At 34.4% G+C, this 19,347-nt stretch overlaps 4 protein-coding genes across 7 annotated transcripts; 3 read left to right on the plus strand and 1 right to left on the minus strand.

The window, feature by feature from the left end:
* Positions 1-2,119: 2,119 nt before the first annotated feature.
* On the plus strand, positions 2,120-7,587 carry LOC108735284 (transcription factor Ken). 3 transcript variants are annotated; one of them, XM_018467189.2, is made up of 4 exons: positions 2,120-3,824; positions 4,927-5,287; positions 5,364-5,723; positions 5,793-6,812. In XM_018467189.2, exons 2-4 carry the CDS (start codon positions 4,976-4,978, stop codon positions 6,810-6,812), a joined length of 1,692 nt encoding a protein of 563 aa, XP_018322691.1. In that variant the 5' UTR covers positions 2,120-3,824; positions 4,927-4,975. The 3 variants fall into 3 exon arrangements, with proteins under 3 accessions (XP_018322691.1, XP_018322693.1, XP_018322692.1); XM_018467191.1 differs by lacking the exon at positions 2,120-3,824 and adding an exon at positions 3,835-4,000; XM_018467190.1 differs by lacking the exon at positions 2,120-3,824 and having other exon boundaries at positions 4,976-5,287; positions 5,793-7,587.
* Positions 7,588-9,510: 1,923 nt separating this feature from the next.
* LOC112905319 (putative SERF-like protein) lies at positions 9,511-10,369 on the plus strand. The gene is made up of 3 exons (XM_025977477.1): positions 9,511-9,688; positions 9,745-9,856; positions 9,970-10,369. The coding sequence occupies exons 1-3, from the start codon at positions 9,682-9,684 to the stop codon at positions 10,034-10,036; spliced, it is 186 nt and encodes a 61-aa protein (XP_025833262.1). The 5' UTR covers positions 9,511-9,681; the 3' UTR covers positions 10,037-10,369.
* Positions 10,370-11,457: 1,088 nt separating this feature from the next.
* On the minus strand, positions 11,458-12,540 carry LOC108735286 (polyadenylate-binding protein-interacting protein 2B). 2 transcript variants are annotated; one of them, XM_018467193.2, is made up of 4 exons: positions 12,413-12,540; positions 12,060-12,270; positions 11,862-11,959; positions 11,458-11,715 (listed from the first exon to the last, which is right to left on the minus strand). In XM_018467193.2, the coding sequence occupies exons 2-4, from the start codon at positions 12,249-12,251 to the stop codon at positions 11,574-11,576; spliced, it is 432 nt and encodes a 143-aa protein (XP_018322695.1). In that variant the 5' UTR covers positions 12,252-12,270; positions 12,413-12,540; the 3' UTR covers positions 11,458-11,573. The 2 variants fall into 2 exon arrangements, with proteins under 2 accessions (XP_018322695.1, XP_018322694.1); XM_018467192.2 differs by having other exon boundaries at positions 12,060-12,289.
* A 3,010-nt stretch (positions 12,541-15,550) lies between these two features.
* On the plus strand, positions 15,551-18,986 carry LOC108735240 (serine protease 33-like). The gene is made up of 9 exons (XM_018467108.2): positions 15,551-15,712; positions 16,982-17,271; positions 17,338-17,572; positions 17,627-17,813; positions 17,872-18,007; positions 18,062-18,200; positions 18,261-18,406; positions 18,487-18,716; positions 18,967-18,986. Exons 1-8 carry the CDS (start codon positions 15,607-15,609, stop codon positions 18,643-18,645), a joined length of 1,398 nt encoding a protein of 465 aa, XP_018322610.1. The 5' UTR covers positions 15,551-15,606; the 3' UTR covers positions 18,646-18,716; positions 18,967-18,986.
* The last annotated feature ends 361 nt before the right edge of the window (positions 18,987-19,347 follow it).

Raw genomic sequence — 19,347 nt, forward strand, 5'->3', positions numbered from 1 at the left:
TTTGCCTTCCATCAAGTAATAGGAAATACAATAACAATAATACAAGCATATTAAATTAACTAATGGGAAACTTTTGGAAAACTACACTTAATATCAGAGAAGGTTATAGGTATTTATGGTATGGAAACCTTCAACTATGAAGAAGGTTCGAGAACGTTCCCAAATGATAACTAATCATTCCTGAACAAAGCGAGGATAATCCGGCTTGTATGCAATAAAAGTAACTGTAGTTTGTGTTTATGGGCCGCTAAAGCTCCTCAGCCGAATCCCGAGACCTCATGAGGGTTACCTATATGGTATGATAGCATTCCATCATCTCCCGTTGGGTTTCAGTTGCCGGCGTTGGTTTCAAGGATATGGGGGTTAAAAGACTATCTCCCCAAAGGACTCCATACAGAGAGAGAGCAAAAGGAGTTTATTGAGTTCCGACGTCTGATCAGATCGTTAGAGAATGTCACATATTTTCCTGAATCTTCTATATCTATAGGGTTCGAGAATAATTTAGAAGATTCGAGAACGTTCCGAAATAATAACTAATCATTCCTGAACGAAGCAAGGATAATCCGGCTTGTGCCTCTACAGCTCCTCAGACGAATCCCGAAGCCTCATGCGGGTTATATGGTATGATAGCATTCCATCTCCTGTCCATGAAGAAGGTTTTGGGTTTCAGCTGCCGGCGTTGGTTTCAAGGATATGGAGGTTAAAAGACTATCACCCTGAAGGACTGTTTATTGAGTTCCGACGTCTGATCAGAGCGTTATAGAATGTCATATATTTTCCTGAATGTCCTAGGGTTTTGAGAATGTCCCCGAATGATAACTAATTTTTCCTGATTGAAGGGAAGGCAATCCGACTTGTTGAAAATAAAACCAATGTACATAGACACGTATACGGGTAAGATCAAACGAAAAGAAAAACCGTGGGAAATTCGGGAAGCTTGTAGGACCTACTATGATCTTCTTTGACAGTGAAGACCTACACTTTAGAGCATTACAAATACAGGAATTGTTTTTAACAATATTTTAGCATATATATTCTGGAGCTTCGCAACTGTTATTATTAATAATAAAAAAAAAAATCGCCGCTAATAAATTATTGTACCACGGTTTATATAATATATCTACATACGTACATATAGAATTGCAATTTATACGATTGTAAGTAAATAAAAATACATATGTATGCACTCTCTCAGGAAGTCGATCTTCTGTCAGTAACAAATACACAAAAATAACGTAATACAGTTTAAAACAAAAGAAGACCTTGGCGAAAATCACAGTCGCGAACTAGCCCTGTCTGTTTCATGTGAGATGATGTGGATGTATGTGTTCATATATGTATGTATGTAGTTATATATCTAAGTGTGTATCTGCGAGAGCAGAGATTCAGTGAAGGTTATTACATGGAGGCCAGGAATGTAACAGATGGGTCTGAAAAATCAAAATTTTTTAAAACAATCCCGCAAATACGCCTACACCGGGATTCTCGCTTGGGGTAGTATTAAAATTACCAAACCGGCCGCCCAATTCATGCATATGATTAAACACTCAACGTACATGGTACCTATACGTGTGATTGTTTATGAGAAAAAGTTTTATTAGAACGTACCTGTGTTACTGCCAAATTAACGTAACAAAATAAACGGCTCCATATGTACACATGTATAGGTAATACATATATGTACTACGTACATTCATACATGTAAGAAAGAAAGGGAACACATTATCAATTGTGTCCGTGTGGCGTTCTATTATTATGAAAGCAAGGGAAAGTATCTAGAATTGTGACGCAAGGGTTCTACTCTTTTGATTCAATGAGAAATAAAGGACGTCCAACTCTTTTACAGTCCGTACCCTATCTGAGAAGTTTCGCTTTTTGTTTTTCGGTGTTTTGTCTGAAAAAGGGCAAGAAAAGCGATTTAATTTCTTATTAAAACTGGAGCAAGTTTAATTAATGCATGTGTACACATTACATCTTCTTTAATAAGGCATACGCTTTTTATTTTTAGCTTTAAATATTGTAATAATTAGATACACTTTACCTTGAGTTGATATTAAAATTAACTACCTATATACTACATGTATAATAGGCAGATATTAAAAAACAACTCCGCAAACAGGAACAGTAACGAATGAACGAAAATTTACTCATTATCATAATGGTTTAATGTACTTCCTGACAACTAGGTACCTATACCTACAGATACATAGGTATGTATTGTGCCCAAATAAGAAAGTTATGTACCTAGGTTGGTAAACAAATCGTTGGATGATGGGCAATTATGGAGTTGTGCCATAATAATAAGATGAAAGTTTTATGAGAAGTATAATGCGGTTTGGGGATCGAAGATGTAAGTTGGTAAAGTTGGAAAAGGAAGAACATGCGGTGACTAATGGAAGAAGAAGAAGAAATTAGAGTTGTAAATAACGGACGCCATTAAAAATCTGAATTCGTAATGTATTTCGATTGCATTTGGTATTATACAACAGTTCCCCCACGCGGTGCAGGTATTGTGAAAGTATGGTCGCGCTCCCCTGTGCGGGCCCCGTTGGTGCTGCGCGAGTCTCCTTGGCGTTGCCGGTGAAAGCAATATTGAAACGGTTGGAATGTTAGCTGCAATTGACGGGCTCGAATCTCGAATAGCAAACACGAAGCGAAACTACTTTACTATTATTTCTAACTTTATACATACATACATATAAAACTAACTGGCAACTTGTTACTGACCGCACCGAAATAGAAGTTCTTACTACTTCTTCGATTCGGTTCGGACTTAAGTCAGTGTTGCGCGCCGTAATAACCAACTAACAAATAGTAAGTAAAGTAGGCTCTAGCGTGGTGCGCGCCGCTAGAAAATATCACTATAAGTGGTGCTGCGAATAAAATGCGAGATAGCGACCGTGTACCGTGGCGTCTCCTCCGTCAAAACGACCTTCGGAGTAAAGAAAGAGGAGCCAGCTTCTGGTAGTAGATCTGCTGGTGGCTGGTGTGTTACTACTGCTATTACTCTGCTACTGGTGCACCAGTGTGTATATTGTGAGTGCGTGTGAATGATGTGTACACATGTATGAGTGTCTGTTGTTGTGCTAGTAGCCAAGAAACAAGAGAAAAAAAAAACGGCCAGCAAGCGGAGGGGACCAAAGAAAAGAGGGGAAAGTAAAGGGAGAAATTTAGAGCTAGTGGTAGTTGTGTGAATTCGAGCGAAGCAGCGTTGGTCGGGAATGGCGCCGGGGCCCTCAGCAGCAGCAGCAGCTAGCAGTACCAACAGCAGCAGCAGCAGCTACAACAACAACAGCAGCAGCTACATAGCTTCAGCCCTGTGTCCGCACCTGGACTGAGTTCGAGTTCGCGCAACCGTCAAGCATTCGTTCGGTCGGGCAGCTTTTGTTCACTTTTACTTTCATTTGTGGCGCAACACAGTGCTGAGTGTCGTGGCCCAAAAATAAATTCACTCGAGGCGGAATCCGGCCGATGAACGAACGAACAAAGCTGCTGTTGTTATAATACTACTCTCGTTGCCTTTGTACTGCTCCTGCCTATTACTACTATTACTGCAACTGTTACTTCTTCTTCTTCTTCATCGTCACCCGCATACTAAAACGCACGCGGCCGCATTCGCAAAGTGGATTTAAAAGTGTATTTTTCGCGGTGTTTTACCTGCCGTCCGTAGTGATACCTATGCAGTGGCGACTATGTGTCTCCAAGAGTGCTGTGTCAACTGCTGTAGTTGTGTTAGTGGTGCTCCAGGTCGTGGCGGTTATCGTCATCTCGTGGGCCCGGCCTCGACCCCCGCGGATGCCCAATAGGATTACTATCTTTTCCGGGTGAGTAAGGTGGGCGACATCAACTGATGCGAGTGAGCAACTTGTTGCTCCAAACTATAAATCGACGCCCGACGTCGCGACGTCCCTCCGCGCCACAATACAAAACGCGCACGCGATAACTACTTAACGACAACGTCCGTTTAATACCTCTGCATCTGCCTATAGTATCTCTCTAGGTACCTATAAGTATATAGATGAAAGTTTTAATTTAATTTTTTGTTTATAATAAGTTTCTTTTTCTTACGATCCTGCACTCCCATCGATGTCTAATATAAGTATTATTATAGTACACGTACAATCTAGTCGGCTGGCCCGGTTATGTAACGCAACTATATTCTGGCCTTCTTGCATTTCTCTTTCCTAAAAGCGGTGACATTCGAAGTCATCGATTTCCATTGCTTTTTTACTGTACCTACAAACCGACCCGTTGAACGCTTATTAAAACTTTCTGTTACGTATCGCTAGCATAACACATATAGGTATCACACTTATACAGGTGTTGTATAGATCTTTATATATTTGTGTGTAGATATATATGTAGTTTCAATTCTTTGTAAAGTGTCGATATTGTTAATTGTAACGGGTGTTTGAAATTGTAATAATGTTTTATGTGTAGCATTTTCTGGTTTGCACGCCGCGACGCGGTCGCGCCGTGTCGCGGTTGTCGCTCGCTCATCGGTACACTTGATTCGATGATTAAATTTTAACGCTCCCAACGAGTGTGTTACTATGTATGTATGTTTTATGTGTGTGTGTGTGTGTATCAAGATTCTCCTTTCGCGATTATGACCTTGGTTTTGGTTAAGGCAGAATTCTCTCTCTGTTACTTGATGGGAGTGTTGTTATTTGAAAGACTATGCTATGTAATTTACTTTTATTTCTTAACGATTACGTCATCATTGGATACCAAGTACTTTATAAACATAAAGTATCTGTCTACATAACTATTGTGCATATCTGACATAAAATGAAGTAGCCAGGACGTTATTTACTTAAAAAAAAAAAAAGAGAATTCCAATCTGATACATGGGGAACATGTATGTAGGTAGATCTGCGGTTTATAAGTTCGAATTCATTCGGTCGCCTCTTTTTGGTTTTCCAGATGCTCATCTTAGATTTTCGTGGTTACTTACCAAATCATCTATTTCGCCATGTACTCAGAAGAGCAAGATTCCCACGGTCTATTAACTCTGCATTATGGCAAGCATCACGCGACTATAGTAGAAGAAATTAAAACTTGTTTTGCGTCGGAAAACTTTGCTGATATGACTTTCATTTGCGATGATAAGACTGCAATAAATGCACACAAATTGATAATGGCTTCGGCAAGTCCGTTGGTGCGCCGTATTCTTGGCGAAAGTGTGCACGCTCATGGGCCCAGTGTCGTTCTCATTCCAGGTATCAAAAGTTGCCACTTACGACACCTGCTAGACTTCCTATACAATGGACAAGCTTGCATCAAGGTAAAACACTCTAGAAACACTTCGCCAAGAGAATTTTTACGTGTTCCCCTTTTTCTTTCACTTTTTCAATTTTCAGTCTAGCGAATTGAATAGCATTCAAGAACTTTTCGACTTGTTGCAAATTAAATCGGACGTGTGGCAGTCGGCCGAAACCAAATCTCAAACGTGCGACAACTGGGTTGGTTCGGATAACGAAGAGACCGTTTCGGCGACAGCTACGACCACAATTACCGTCAAAAAAGAAACGGAAACAAACGATGACGATGAAAAAGAAGAGGGTGAAATCAAAGACGACGAAGAAACGGAAGAAGAAGGTAGCGGCGAACAGACAGAATTAGAAAGGAACAGTACATCGCCAAACCCCGTTAATCTATCGCTAAACACAAAAGATACTGACGAAAGTAATCAAAAAAGTGAAAAAAATGACAACTTCGAGGTAAACTAGCGCCTTATCAGTAAGGATTTTAAACCTGTTTGATTTACTTTTGTTATATTGTTTTTTTAGAATCAAGAAAAAAAGGGTCCAGAGTTCATGAAAATCGGCCAGTCGACTGTAAAAATAACTCCCAAGGTTCACGAAATTTCACAATATCATCATCACCGGATAAAACGGAAATCGGTTCACATCGAACCCATCGATTTGAAACAGCAAGAAGAATTCGTACAGTTGAAGCCTCCCGCCGGGGAACCGGAATTACTAAGTTTGGTCCAAAGTCCCGACAACTACGTCGTTACCCCGCATCGAAAACGGAGACCGGGATTCCATAATTCACCCGCCCAAAATCCGCCATTCGTTCCTTTCTCCCCATCTTACATCGACGATGGAGTTCATCATCGTCTGAAAACAATCCGTCACCCTATACTTGCTGCACATCATCCCCTTTCTCTTTCGGCGCCTCCTTTCGTGGTTGAACGGACCCATACACCAACTTCGACGCAACCACCGGATAAATCGGTCTCTTCCGACGTTTTGGTGAAATATCGGCCTCCTAGTGCAGATCTAAATATGCCCTCCGATTCGTATCAGTCTTTCGAACATACTTGGGGCGCTTGGTCTCTCTGCCAAGCGCAAGTGAACCCGTCTCCTAGTGGTGAAGATTCGTCTCGCGAACCGTCCGCATCTTTTTCGACAAGTGTCGGTGAGGATTCTTCGGAAAGTTCTCTTCCGGCCGCTAGTGGTAAACAAAGTGGACATACAACAGGACAGGTGCGCGAATATAGATGTGAATATTGCGGCAAGCAGTTCGGTATGTCGTGGAATTTAAAAACTCATTTGCGAGTGCATACCGGCGAAAAACCATTTGCTTGTCGGCTATGTGTTGCGATGTTTAAACAGAAAGCGCATTTATTAAAACACTTGTGTTCAGTGCATAGGAACGTTATTTCGTCAAACGAAGGCAGTGTGGGTCGTTTCAACTGCTGCTTCTGTCCTCTTTCGTTCGAATCACTTCCAGAGTTAATACGGCATCTTTCGGGACCCCACAATAATCTTTTACTAAGTAAAAATATGCACGAGCTTAAATAGCAGTCACAAAAAAAAATATAAAATTATTAAAATACATAGATAAGTGTGGACGGGCGTACATATTTTTTGGAACGCCGACGATTTCCACCAGTATTTCTTGTGATAGGGAAACCCACCAGGTGCCTTCTTAATAATATTATTTCCTCTTAAGTTTGTGAGCTCAGGGAGGCGATGCTCTTTTGGTGCAAATAACAATCGTATTTTTTAGGTTCCGTTAGAACTTTTTTTTTTATTGCTTAAAACCAACGTTGTGTTCAATATAAGTGCGAAATAGATTCATTGCAATCGGCTGGTCCGAATGTGGAAATCAGTGAACACAGTACATTTACTCTTTTTTTTAAATTATTAGTAGACAATTAGTGGTAAATTATTTGAATTTTTTACATGTACATCACTCACGGGCTCAGCTGAACGCATAAGCCAAAAATGCTAAACACAAATATGCAAAATATATATAAATATTTTATTTATAAATATATTTTTTGTTATCATTACGTAAAGTATCACAACGTTATGCTGCTGTATTGAACACATTTTTCGCTTATGTTGTGAAATGTACATTCTTGATTTTTTGTAATACTAGTTTTGTTAAAAAAACTTGCAAAAGTTCATATTCCACACCAAAGAACTAAACTAATAGGTTCTTCGTAGCGGAGAGAAAATGTAATAAAAAGTGTTTTTGTAAACACCAATATTTTTTGGTTCACACTGTAATCATCTGAAACTTTCATCTCGGTGCGATCTCACATTACTTAAAAATACACCTTTATTTTTATTTTTTTTTATGTCGCTACCTTTCATCTCATTGTCATAATATACTCGATTCTGGGTTATAAGAAGAAAAAAAAAAAGACAATTTATAAAGACCTTTTTACTAGAAACAAAACGTACCTAATTTTTTCTTGGGTTTCGTACTAGTTTTATATAAAAATTACATTTAACTGTCTTCTAACGTTCTATCGTCTTAATTTAATTATTTTACAATGGTACACTAAATTTGCTTCTGAATGTGGGTAAGTTAATTCTACTTTAATTTCCTCTTCATATTTTCACTTTTTATTAACTCAAGGCCAAATCTTGGTAATGCCTTCAGTCTTGAAGAAAGTGTTCTGTTCTTATGAAACAATTCAACCTCATTTTATAATGACATAACGAACAAAAAGAAAATTGTTGAGATGACAGAGTTATATGATGAAAATGTAAGTACAAATACAAATAGTAGTAGTATTTTTAATATACTTTGTAGAATTTTGTATATAGTACATTTAAGTAATAAAAGATTCCCAATAATGCGTACAATTTACTGCGCCTTTCACTTTTCTGACTCTCAACTTTTTTTTATACATGTAGTTGTTACGTATTTGAACGTTTATTTATGTATTCCCGGTTTAAAAATCATAATTTCCTTAATTCGTTAAAAGTTTTCTCTTATTAACCCAAAATGACGCAGTTTTTAAAACGGCGCTGTAATTTTTATTTTATGAAAGGTAACTTTAGTTATTAATTTTTTCTTCTGCAGTAATCACTGGCGCACGTTTTGTATTTAAATATTATATAGTAAATATCAACACTACAATTACTNCTGGGTTTTGTACATAAGTATCACAGACATACAATGCTTAAAATGTTATGTAGCAAATGGAAAATAGATATCACGATAGATAGTTATAATTGAATAATTTTCATTCACAAGTAAATTTCAATAAGTAGTTTTTAAATTCAATTAATGTCATTCCAGTCATCTTGAAATTGGGTCTCAGATATAAAACAGAAACGGTTTATGATCAAAAAGATGACTAAAATAAGTTAACTCTTTGAGAAACCTGGGTTTTGTACATAAGTATCACAGACATACAATGCTTAAAATGTTATGTAGCAAATGGAAAATAGATATCATGAAAGTGCATTTTATGATTAAATCGAGAACTAAACATTAAGGGTTTTAAAGGTTGCCATAACCATTAGCATTAGTTAATTTGCCTACATACACAAAAATTACAACATAGTATAATTAATTAAGTTACTTTCCACTAAATTTCTTAGTCTAATGTATTTTTGTATTATTTTTGAATTATTTATTATAATTTTTTTTAGTTGCAAAGATAACACGGATAATTATTTGGCTTCAATAAAATTGTTACATTTTACAGTAATTATTTTATGGTTGAAAATGAATGTTTTTAATTATGAGTAATTTAGTAATTATGAATTAAAATTAAAGTTGCGCAACTTTTTTATATTTTTTTGGCGCGAACAAGGTCCATCTGGTACAGAACAACAAAAACACTGCTTCGCACCGTGATTTTAATGCATGATTACAATCTACAGATGTCAATGTTCGTCATTATTTAAAATCTGTATATTTCAAATAAGAACAGAGAAGAGTATATGAAATCATCAAATTAATGTTGTTTAATTACAATAAAAATTGTAATCATATATTCTCTCAATTAATAAAATACGCAACACGAAGATTAATTTTTTGAAATTATACTGAAAGTTGTATTGCAGTATTTCATGATGGATATATGACAAAAGACAGTTTATATAAATCTATTACATCAAACATTCTGTGCTATTTTTATTGAAAAACAAATAAGTATTTAAATAATCGAAATTTCCGCCATTTTAGTTTAGACTCTGGTGGCGCTGTAAGTTATCTTTCGTCCTTTTTTGGACTATTAATTTGTGGTAGTGTTATCTTTGTCACTATCAACTCCATGTTTAACATAAACTAGACATCTGAAACTCCTGAGCAGAACCGCAGAACATAACATTACTTCTGTTGGGTATTGTCACCCGCTGTTCGAGGCTACGGCCTTCGATAAGGCGTTTGATTACTGATATTCATTAAAAGGAATATTTCAAAATGACGAGTAAGTATATATTAATAGCATTGAAGTATATTATAAATAGTGTTTTTACCTTTTAGGGGGAAATCAGCGTGAATTGGCAAGAGAAAAGAATATGAAAAAACAACAGGAAATAGCTAAGAAAAAAGGAAAGGGGGGAGAAGGTTTGACTCTAGAACAACGCAAATATAGGTGATTATTTATCAGTATTTAACTATTTATGTGGATCTGCTTGCTTTCATTATTAAGGTCTTTACTTATCAGTTTTATTGGTAACTATGAAACCACCGTTACTATATTTTTAGGGATGCTGAGAAAATGAGGGAAAAGCAAAAAATGAATGAATTAAAGAAGAATCAGAAAGCAAAATAATAAATTATTTTAATATAGGTTTATAGATTATCATAATTTGTACAATTTTCTACTTCCGATTCTCTCCTTTCTATCTGCACCAGCTATGACTAAATGCCTCATAATGTTTGTTTACTTCAATTAAAACTTTTAATTCCTATGCATACTACAGAAATCCCGACAAGTTTTTACTGAAAATATTTTATGTTGTTGTAATTTTGTTAGGTTTAATATATTTTGTTTAAATAAAATTGTATAATCTGAAATATAATTACAGGTATAGGTACCTCTACTGATGGAATGTATAAATTGGAATTTGGTATTATTTTATAGGCAATAAACCAATTTATTTAAGAGTGGATATTTCATTTTCCTAATATGCAATTATTTAAGTACATTGTTAATTTATTGAAAGACAAAAACAAAATTTACAGCTTTCATAAATAATTTATTTCATTCACTACACATCAATACTATCTCATTGTGATGCATATTAATTACATCCAAACTTATTACAAAAAAATTAAAGTATGAAAGATATACATCAAATGATCTACATATTGTGTATTTTAATATAAATAAAGATTACTCGAAATATACAAAAAAAAAAAATGAGAGCAAATAGAATAAACAAATGGATACCTCAAGCTGACTGAAAAGTAGCAAAACTTTTATACATTAACAGTATTTGATGTTTATTATAAACTAAACAACTTATTCAACTTTGCGGTTGTCTCTTTATACTGAAATCATTTAGATTTCTCTAATTGAGTATTTTAGGTAAAATAAGCTTCTCTTTTCAAATTTACAATAAAAATTAGTTGCCATATCCCAGTTTCTTTTTGTTATAAATAACATGTATATCCTTGTATTCACAAAAAAAATCAAGTACGTGTTGATCATGTTTAAATAAGAACTATACATTAATTAATTAATTATAATAATAAGTACTTCAGATTAACATTATAAATAGGAGTTTTCCGGTATTAAAAATCACGATAGATAGTTATAATTGAATAATTTTCATTCACAAGTAAATTTCAATAAGTAGTTTTTAAATTCAATTAATGTCATTCCAGTCATCTTGAAATTGGGTCTCAGATATAAAACAGAAACGGTTTATGATCAAAAAGATGACTAAAATAAGTTAACTCTTTGAGAAACCTGGGTTTTGTACATAAGTATCACAGACATACAATGCTTAAAATGTTATGTAGCAAATGGAAAATAGATATCATGAAAGTGCATTTTATGATTAAATCGAGAACTAAACATTAAGGGTTTTAAAGGTTGCCATAACCATTAGCATTAGTTAATTTGCCTACATACACAAAAATTACAACATAGTATAATTAATTAAGTTACTTTCCACTAAATTTCTTAGTCTAATGTATTTTTGTATTATTTTTGAATTATTTATTATAATTTTTTTTAGTTTCAAGTTTTTTAAAGTGCTAGAAGTTTTCTAGGTATGAAATGCAGTGGTTTGGCAACCTCATAACGATCAAGACATGAATCTCTTTTTTTTTTGTTACATCAACATTGATAGAGAGTTTCATTATGAAGAACCAGCAGTTGCAGTAGCAGAATTAATGTAACCATCAGGAATAAATTCAGCAGCAAGAGGGTTCAGGGTGCTGCCCTTAGCCACTTCAACAAAGTCAATCTTTAAGTTGTTCACCATATTAAGAAGTTCAATTCTGTAAAACATTTTCTTTAAATTTGCTGTCAAGCAGTTGTAGACAAAGCAGAAAACCATTGTATTTTAGAATTAAAAACTTAACAAAGAGAACACAGTTTAACAAAGAAAACCTAATAGCTTTGTAATTACTAATTCAAGACATACTCAGGTCTGTTTGGACATTGATTGTTTATCCTCTCATCCTCAAGCATAGCTTCTAAGCACTGTTCCATGAGTTCTTGCTCTTCCAACTGCTGCATCACCTTTAAATAATATGGATAATTATTATCTGCAAACAATAACCTACATCCATATCAATAAACAGCTACTACAGCAAGTACAAAACTAAGAATAGGTATTTACTTCTTTGTCAAATTCTTCTTCATTCTCCATCCATAGGTATTCAGAGAAATCATCATCTGCCCCTGAATTGTTCTCCTCCTGGTACCCAACAGATTGTTCAATTTCTTCTGTTGCAGAACCATCTGAGTAGTAGGTGATTTCTTCATACCCATAATAGCCATTTCCAACGGGTTTATTTGTGGGCATTTTCATCTTTGCTGTTTATTTTCTTCTGTACACGAACAAACCAGCTGTCAATTACATAGTAAACAAGATATGTATATGGAATCTACGTTATAAATTATTGACCCGAAAATATTGCATAGTAATGCAGTTCCATTTATTTTATTGTTAGGGATGTAAAATATACTTACTGCTGTTGAAAAGAAACGATAGGGGATATTCACCTGCCTTGGATTAAAAAAAACGCCACTATAATTAACAATTTCAGAATTAGTTAGCACAACTAACGGCGTAATTGTCAACTGTCACGTAAGAATAATCAAATTATTATATTTTTCAGTAGGTGTCGTTTAAACATCTCTAGCAACCTTGAGTAGAATAAAGGAAGTATGCAATATTCAGTAGATGTCACCACTAGTTCGGACTTTTCATTAAATGTAGTGGAAAGTTGATCACTAGATGTAGCCCATAGTACCATCAAGTTGTAATATGTAATTCAAATGCTTCCTTTGCATTTGGTAGAATCAAAATGAATATCAAAGTTTTTCTTAGCTAAATTTTATTTTGAACTTGTCTACCTGAATAAGATTAGAATAAAACAAAATTTTTAAAAGGAAAATTAATTTTTGATTACAATTTTAAAATATAAGTATACATAAGTTAAGTCATTTTTATGTTTATTTGTTTATAAATAATGACGCACACACACACTCTTCATATTATTAGTAACATTCTAAAATCGATTTTGAGTGGAGATTTTCTCAAGTATTTACATTTACTAAATATGTGAAACTACAATTGGTTTCTACAAAGGTTAAAGCTCCGCGAGCCTCAATGAAAATAGGTTCAAGTATAATTGTTAGAAGTTCAAAGATCATTTTCTGTCTGTTCACATTTACATTTCAAATTTATTTCACTTAATACAAGCGTTTAGCAAGTAAACTGTCGATCAAGGAAGATTTTTTATTCAGCTTTTCTAAGATTTTCGACATCGAAATTTGCATTCGGACAATTTGTATTAATTTTATGTATTGGCCCATGTGGGTGCACAAGGCCTGAGTTCGCTCAACTCATTTTTTTCCCATTGACTTTGTAAAGATACTTTTAAAGACACCGCACCGCGTCAATAGTAAAAGAATATTTTTCTGTACATGCTCAACAAAAGAGATGTCTCATCGTTTCGTATTATTACTTAAGTATTTTTTACATAATTTGTGCGCTTTGCTTGATCCTGCATACATATGGCGTCGTTTTAAAAATTTGTTTTAGCATACGAAAAAATGCGGCTACAATACAGGAGTGGCTTTAAATGTGACCACTGTCGTTTTAGCGTATATTGTTATATACTGTTTAAAAAACTACGTTAACTTGTTTGCCATTTCACATTAATAGTATTTACTAAAGCAGACACTAAATAAATAAAAAGAATTTATTTTATTGCATTCATTGCATTTTGATAGGGGCCAAACTTTGGTTCCTTAATTACAATAAAAATCAAAAGTTTGCATATTTTGACGCAAGTTTAGGTCAACGAAACGAAACAGAAACAAATCATTTACAAAACCGGTTGTTATAAGTATATAAAATTATCCTGAGACCTGCTCGACATAGCCCAGGTCCTTATTCATAATCCTGTCACTCAAGTTTAATGTTTGGAAAAAGTTTATTTATTGCATTCCGATGTGTTCGTCGTTTCACGATATCAAACCAGGTGGAACATTTACTGAATTATTCCAAGTTTTTTTACTTAATAAAACAATATGTTTATTATTTATTTACAGTCTCGAAGAAACACGTTATTGTTTTGTAATATCTCATTTTCTTCCTTACGTTGTTTTTACCGTAATTTGTCATAATACAATTGCCTTATTATAATTTTAAATAAAAGACGGGATTCCAAATTTGCAAATAAATCAGTTATCTTAAAATATAACATAACACTATATTTGCGAGTAGTATTAAGAACTTAACGGGTTCATGAATAAAATTCGCATTATCGGATTAAGTGTAATATCATCTATTTAAAATTCATAGGGTACGTTTTAACGTTACCTAGATATTCATAACTCAATATACATAAATAGGCGGGTAACACTTCATGGTTATTAACCTTTCAAAGCAAACAAAAAAACCTCGGTAAATTTTTTAGTATTTACCGAAATTCACAATGTTACATATTGTTCGTAACTGAAGCCAAACATTGTGGCACATTCGCAGGTTTATTGCTTGACGCACTGTGGAAGTCTCCACTGTAATTATTTAATTAGCCCAAGAAAAGATGCTTTTTATTCGCGTTAAATCGAGATATTTTTCAAAAATAAAATATTTGTAGCTTTCACAATGGTCTTGTGTTTAATTTCATCATTGTCATCATATTTATATTACCTTTATTACGTATTATTACTATTTCGAAATAGTTTAAAAGCCTGTAATAAAAACTTTGTGAAAGTTACTATGAGATTAATTTAATAAGTTTAAGTATATAACATTTTTCAATATTGCAAGATAATAACTTGATTATAATAGAAAAATACTGCTTAAGTAGTAGGGTAAGACTTAATTTAAAAATAACTAAAGTAACTAAGGGGAATTATTCATTTCAATTTGATTTTTAAGAAAGGAATTTCAATTATTATAGATATTTTTTATTGCAGGTTTAATCTATTTTCGACATATTGAAACTTTGATTTACGTTTTTCTCAATCTAATCCTCGTTTGTCCACCTTGTTAAAATTCCGGATTTTGATTTTTAGTAGTCTTTTAGTAATCCTTACGTAATAATTTTTTGGAGGTTGTAATTAGTAGGTTTTTGTTAAAAGAGTTGTACCAATATAAAGTATAAGAAGAAGATAATAGAATGTTTTGCTGTTGTTGAATCAACATTTTTATAAAATAGTAACCGCGAAGAATTGAATAAAGTAATTTATTGCATATATTAAATTTGTTTAGTTTTCGGCCCACGTAAAATTCCAATGTCATTACTAATTCGGCAGGTTTCTGGCCGAAAGAGATCAAGTCATAAAAAGAACGCCACCTTTACCTACAGGTTCAATAAACGTAACATTTTAATGACTTCTGAGTTGGTGATATAAAGATGAAGAATTTGATAAAGCTCCGTCGAATATCGTACAGCTGATTAATTATTTATTGATGGATGTTCACTAAAGTCGAAATGATTCTCGGTGGTTGCCATTTCTTTTTTTTTTTGTCATTCTTTTTGGTTTCGCGACATCAGATGACAGACTCTCTTGTAAGTAACAAATAAGTATTTGTAAGTAACCAGGTGGAGGGGGCTACTTCTTGTGTCTTTATATTTATACGAGTTGCTTAGTTGTGGGTTCACTACGCGACCATCTTCCTCCCGGCCTTAAGTAGGCACTTCGATATGGGGTTGATAAAAAATTTAATGTGGTGGTGGATTTTTCAAGTGACGTGTCTTTTTGCTGATAGTGAAACTGCCAATTACTATGACGATTCTGTAGTACTTGAAGGTACGCAATTGCAAATATAGTTTTTTAAATTTTATAAAATTAACAAAACGTTATACTTTTTTGAATCAGTGCAAAACAATCCCGTAATTAACTACAAACATAATATTTTTAATTTAGAAAAAGATACAGTATAAATGTATTTAAATTGCTTAACTTGTGTCCTAAGGGGTTGTAATATTTTAATACATACATGGACGTCAAACAGTAACATAAATATTCTGTTTATAAAAACGAAGACAGGTCCTTAAAGGCCTTAAAAAAGTTTTTTGTTGTTTGGAATGGAGTTTCACATTTAAAATTGACAACACGTACCTTGCCAAAAATGTTTAGCACTCCTTTTAGTGTTTAACTAAAGATGCGTGCTGAGTAATTTGAAATAATCCTGTTTTCTCGTACAAACTAAGTATTCAGAAACAGTTGACCCTTTAAGAAACACGCTATTGGTATGTGCAAGGATTCTTCTTTTTATAATATGCCAAAGGTAGTTGTTTGTGAGGTGGAGGCAATTAGAATTGACCACTGTCAAGGTCACAAAGAACATTCACCTGTGATATGCTTCTGATACGTTTCATTCAGTTGGTTACCGAGCTTATAAATATATTAATTTATTTATCCTTGGCGTTCTGTCAAAGTTTCGTTACAAAATAAGAAGTTCTCAATTTTTTTAGGGCTTATGCGTTTCTATTTGTCTGGCTTATGCATTTGTTTGTTTTTTTGCGCCAATCTTTTTGCTAAAAGTACTGTAAAGTATATTCCAATACGTTACACCCACGTGATACGATTAAAGATTTGTTTGGACATTGACTTTGAGGACAATGTTTTTTGTATACGTAATTAGCGTCTATATAACAAATAGTTTATACATATTTATGTATTCACGGCTGTGGCAACCCATGTAACCGTAATTTCACACTGGGAAATTACAAAACATAATGTATCTGTCTTATGTATTATCTACACTTTTTTATAACACACACTTATTAATAATGTATAAGATGTCCAATAGCCAAAAGAAAAGTAGATACCAACATCTTTTTTGTTTTTAAAATTTATTTTCTCTTCGAAATCAGTAGCGATAAAATGAGTTGACTACGCGTTTGTATTTAAAATAATTTTTTAGGGCATTGTGCGTTTTATTGAGATTAAGTCGTCGTTAGAAATGTATGAAGATGCGTTTAAAATAGTCGTAAATGTTCGTTAATAGAGTTGTAAAATAAAAGCGTTTTTAAAAGGAAAGACAGAAGCGATAAGCAAAAATGTTTTTTTTAGTGGCCGATGGAGCGCCTTCGCGGGAAGGAAGTGTAGCCAGTAGAAGTATTTACTTGCCTTACTTTCAATATTTCCAATCTGTTCTTCCTTTATATGCGCCATATTCTCCAGCATTTAAATACAGTTCCTATAACTCAGAATCTTGTCTAACGAGCACTAAAGACGAAGGTCGCTGTTTACCTTTTAAAACGTGTTACCCAAGATGGAATCCTCCCGACATGCAGTATTATGATATGTGGATAAACAATATGTTAGACAGGTGCACTTATGTTGATGTCGATGGCCAACAGGTTGGTATTCGTGGATGTAGATATTCTTGGTTTGTATTTATTTCTTACCTTGTTACCAAACTATAGAGCTACGGAGTGTGTTGTACAAATACGGCCGAAAATCTTACAAGAATTGTTACCCCTGACGAAAAGGCGACTAATGAAGATTACAGGATACCAGGATACCCCAGCTGGCCTCCACCATTACCCACGCATCCCCCAGATCACACAATTCCTCCATTACCGACACATCCCCCGTCTTTAGGTTTCCCCGGCTTTACCACGGAGAAGACGACCAGGTTCCCCATTAACGGCAAACCAAGTACTAATTTTCCTACTATTAAACCAACAGTAACTACAACAGCTGCTGATGCAGGAATAACTGACATATCGTGCGGGGCCAAGAGTGCGTTTACCGATCAAGAGAGGATCGTCGGAGGACAGAACGCTGATATTGGGGAATGGCCATGGATTGCCGCCCTCTTCAACAATGGAAGACAATTTTGCGGTGGATCCTTGATTGACAACAGCCATATTTTAACCGCAGCCCATTGCGTTGCCCAGTAAATAAGTATCTTTTTCCCTTGCTTACTGTTTATTTACCAACATTTTCGATTTTAGTATGAGCTCTTGGGATGTAGCAAGGTTGACGATTAGATTGGGAGATTACAACATAAGGACGAATTCGGAAACGCGCCATTTAGAATTGAGGGCAAAAAGGGTGGTACGACATAGAGGATTCGACTCTCGAACTTTGGTACGTACGAGAATGTGTTTGTTTTTTGACATTTCTACTTAATGTTGTTTTCAGTACAACGATATCGCCATTATTACGTTGGATAATCCCGTGCAATTTAACAAAAAAATAAGGCCCATTTGTCTTCCGTCTAGTGGTGCCAATTTCGCTGGTAGAGCGGCCACAGTTATCGGATGGGGTAGTTTGAGAGAAGGTTCACGATTGATACAATTTGTTTTTTTTTTAAGTGCTTAATACATAATGTTTTAATTAGGTGGTCCACAGCCTTCGATTCTTCAGAAAGTTAACATCCCCATTTGGAGTAACGCGGACTGTAGGGCTAAGTACGGTCCTGCAGCTCCTGGAGGTATCGTGGATCATATGCTTTGCGCAGGAAATGTCGCAAAGGATTCTTGCAGCGTATGTTTGATAATTAATTAATACTTGTGTCCTTGTCTTAACGGGGATATAAAATTGTAGTATAATCGATTTTTTTACAGGGAGACAGTGGCGGACCTCTCATGGTATACAATTCAGGAAGATGGACGCAAGCAGGAATCGTATCTTGGGGTATTGGTTGCGGCAAAGGAAATTATCCGGGAGTCTACACAAAAGTCGACAGATTTTTACCTTGGATTTATAAAAATATGAAAAATTGAAACTTTCAATGTTAATAGAAAAAAAAAAACGTCTACTTTTCGTATAGTGTCATAGATTTGTATAGAGTAATTTATTNTCCTATTTTCGCATATTTGAACTTCAGAGGGTCTATATTTTTCATTTTAACTTTAAACGACAATTTAAGGTGATAAAAAATTGAATTAACCCCTAATAAATATAAAACATAAACATACCTACACAAAAGTCGACAGATTTTTACCTTGGATTTATAAAAATATGAAAAATTGAAACTTTCAATGTTAATAGAAAAAAAAAAACGTCTACTTTTCGTATAGTGTCATAGATTTGTATAGAGTAATTTATTTTATTTTAAGCTTTTTTTATAACATACGTCAATAAAAAATACGTGTGCTTTTACTAACTTTACTTATCATTTTCTCAACTTCTGGATGTTATTATTTTTTATTAATTAGCATAGTTCTTGGTCGCAACTTTTTAGATCTCATTAGCACTCCGTAGAAATGAAATAGAAGGATTTATTTATGGGCGAGTTGATAAAAACATCCAGCTAGGGGCGGGTCGTTTTTAGCAAAAATTACTTTTGTGCTCGAGATCGGTTACTTCGGAAATTCGAAGGTCATTATTAAAAGTGTATGTTTGGAGTACGGTGCTGTATGGGTGCGAAACGTACATGGTGGGCGCTGCGGGTAGAAAAGGTTAGAAATGAGTAGATATGTACT

Source organism: Agrilus planipennis, unplaced genomic scaffold, assembly GCF_000699045.2.
Source record: "Agrilus planipennis isolate EAB-ADULT unplaced genomic scaffold, Apla_2.0 scaffold15, whole genome shotgun sequence".
NCBI classification, from domain to species: Eukaryota; Metazoa; Arthropoda; class Insecta; order Coleoptera; family Buprestidae; genus Agrilus; species Agrilus planipennis.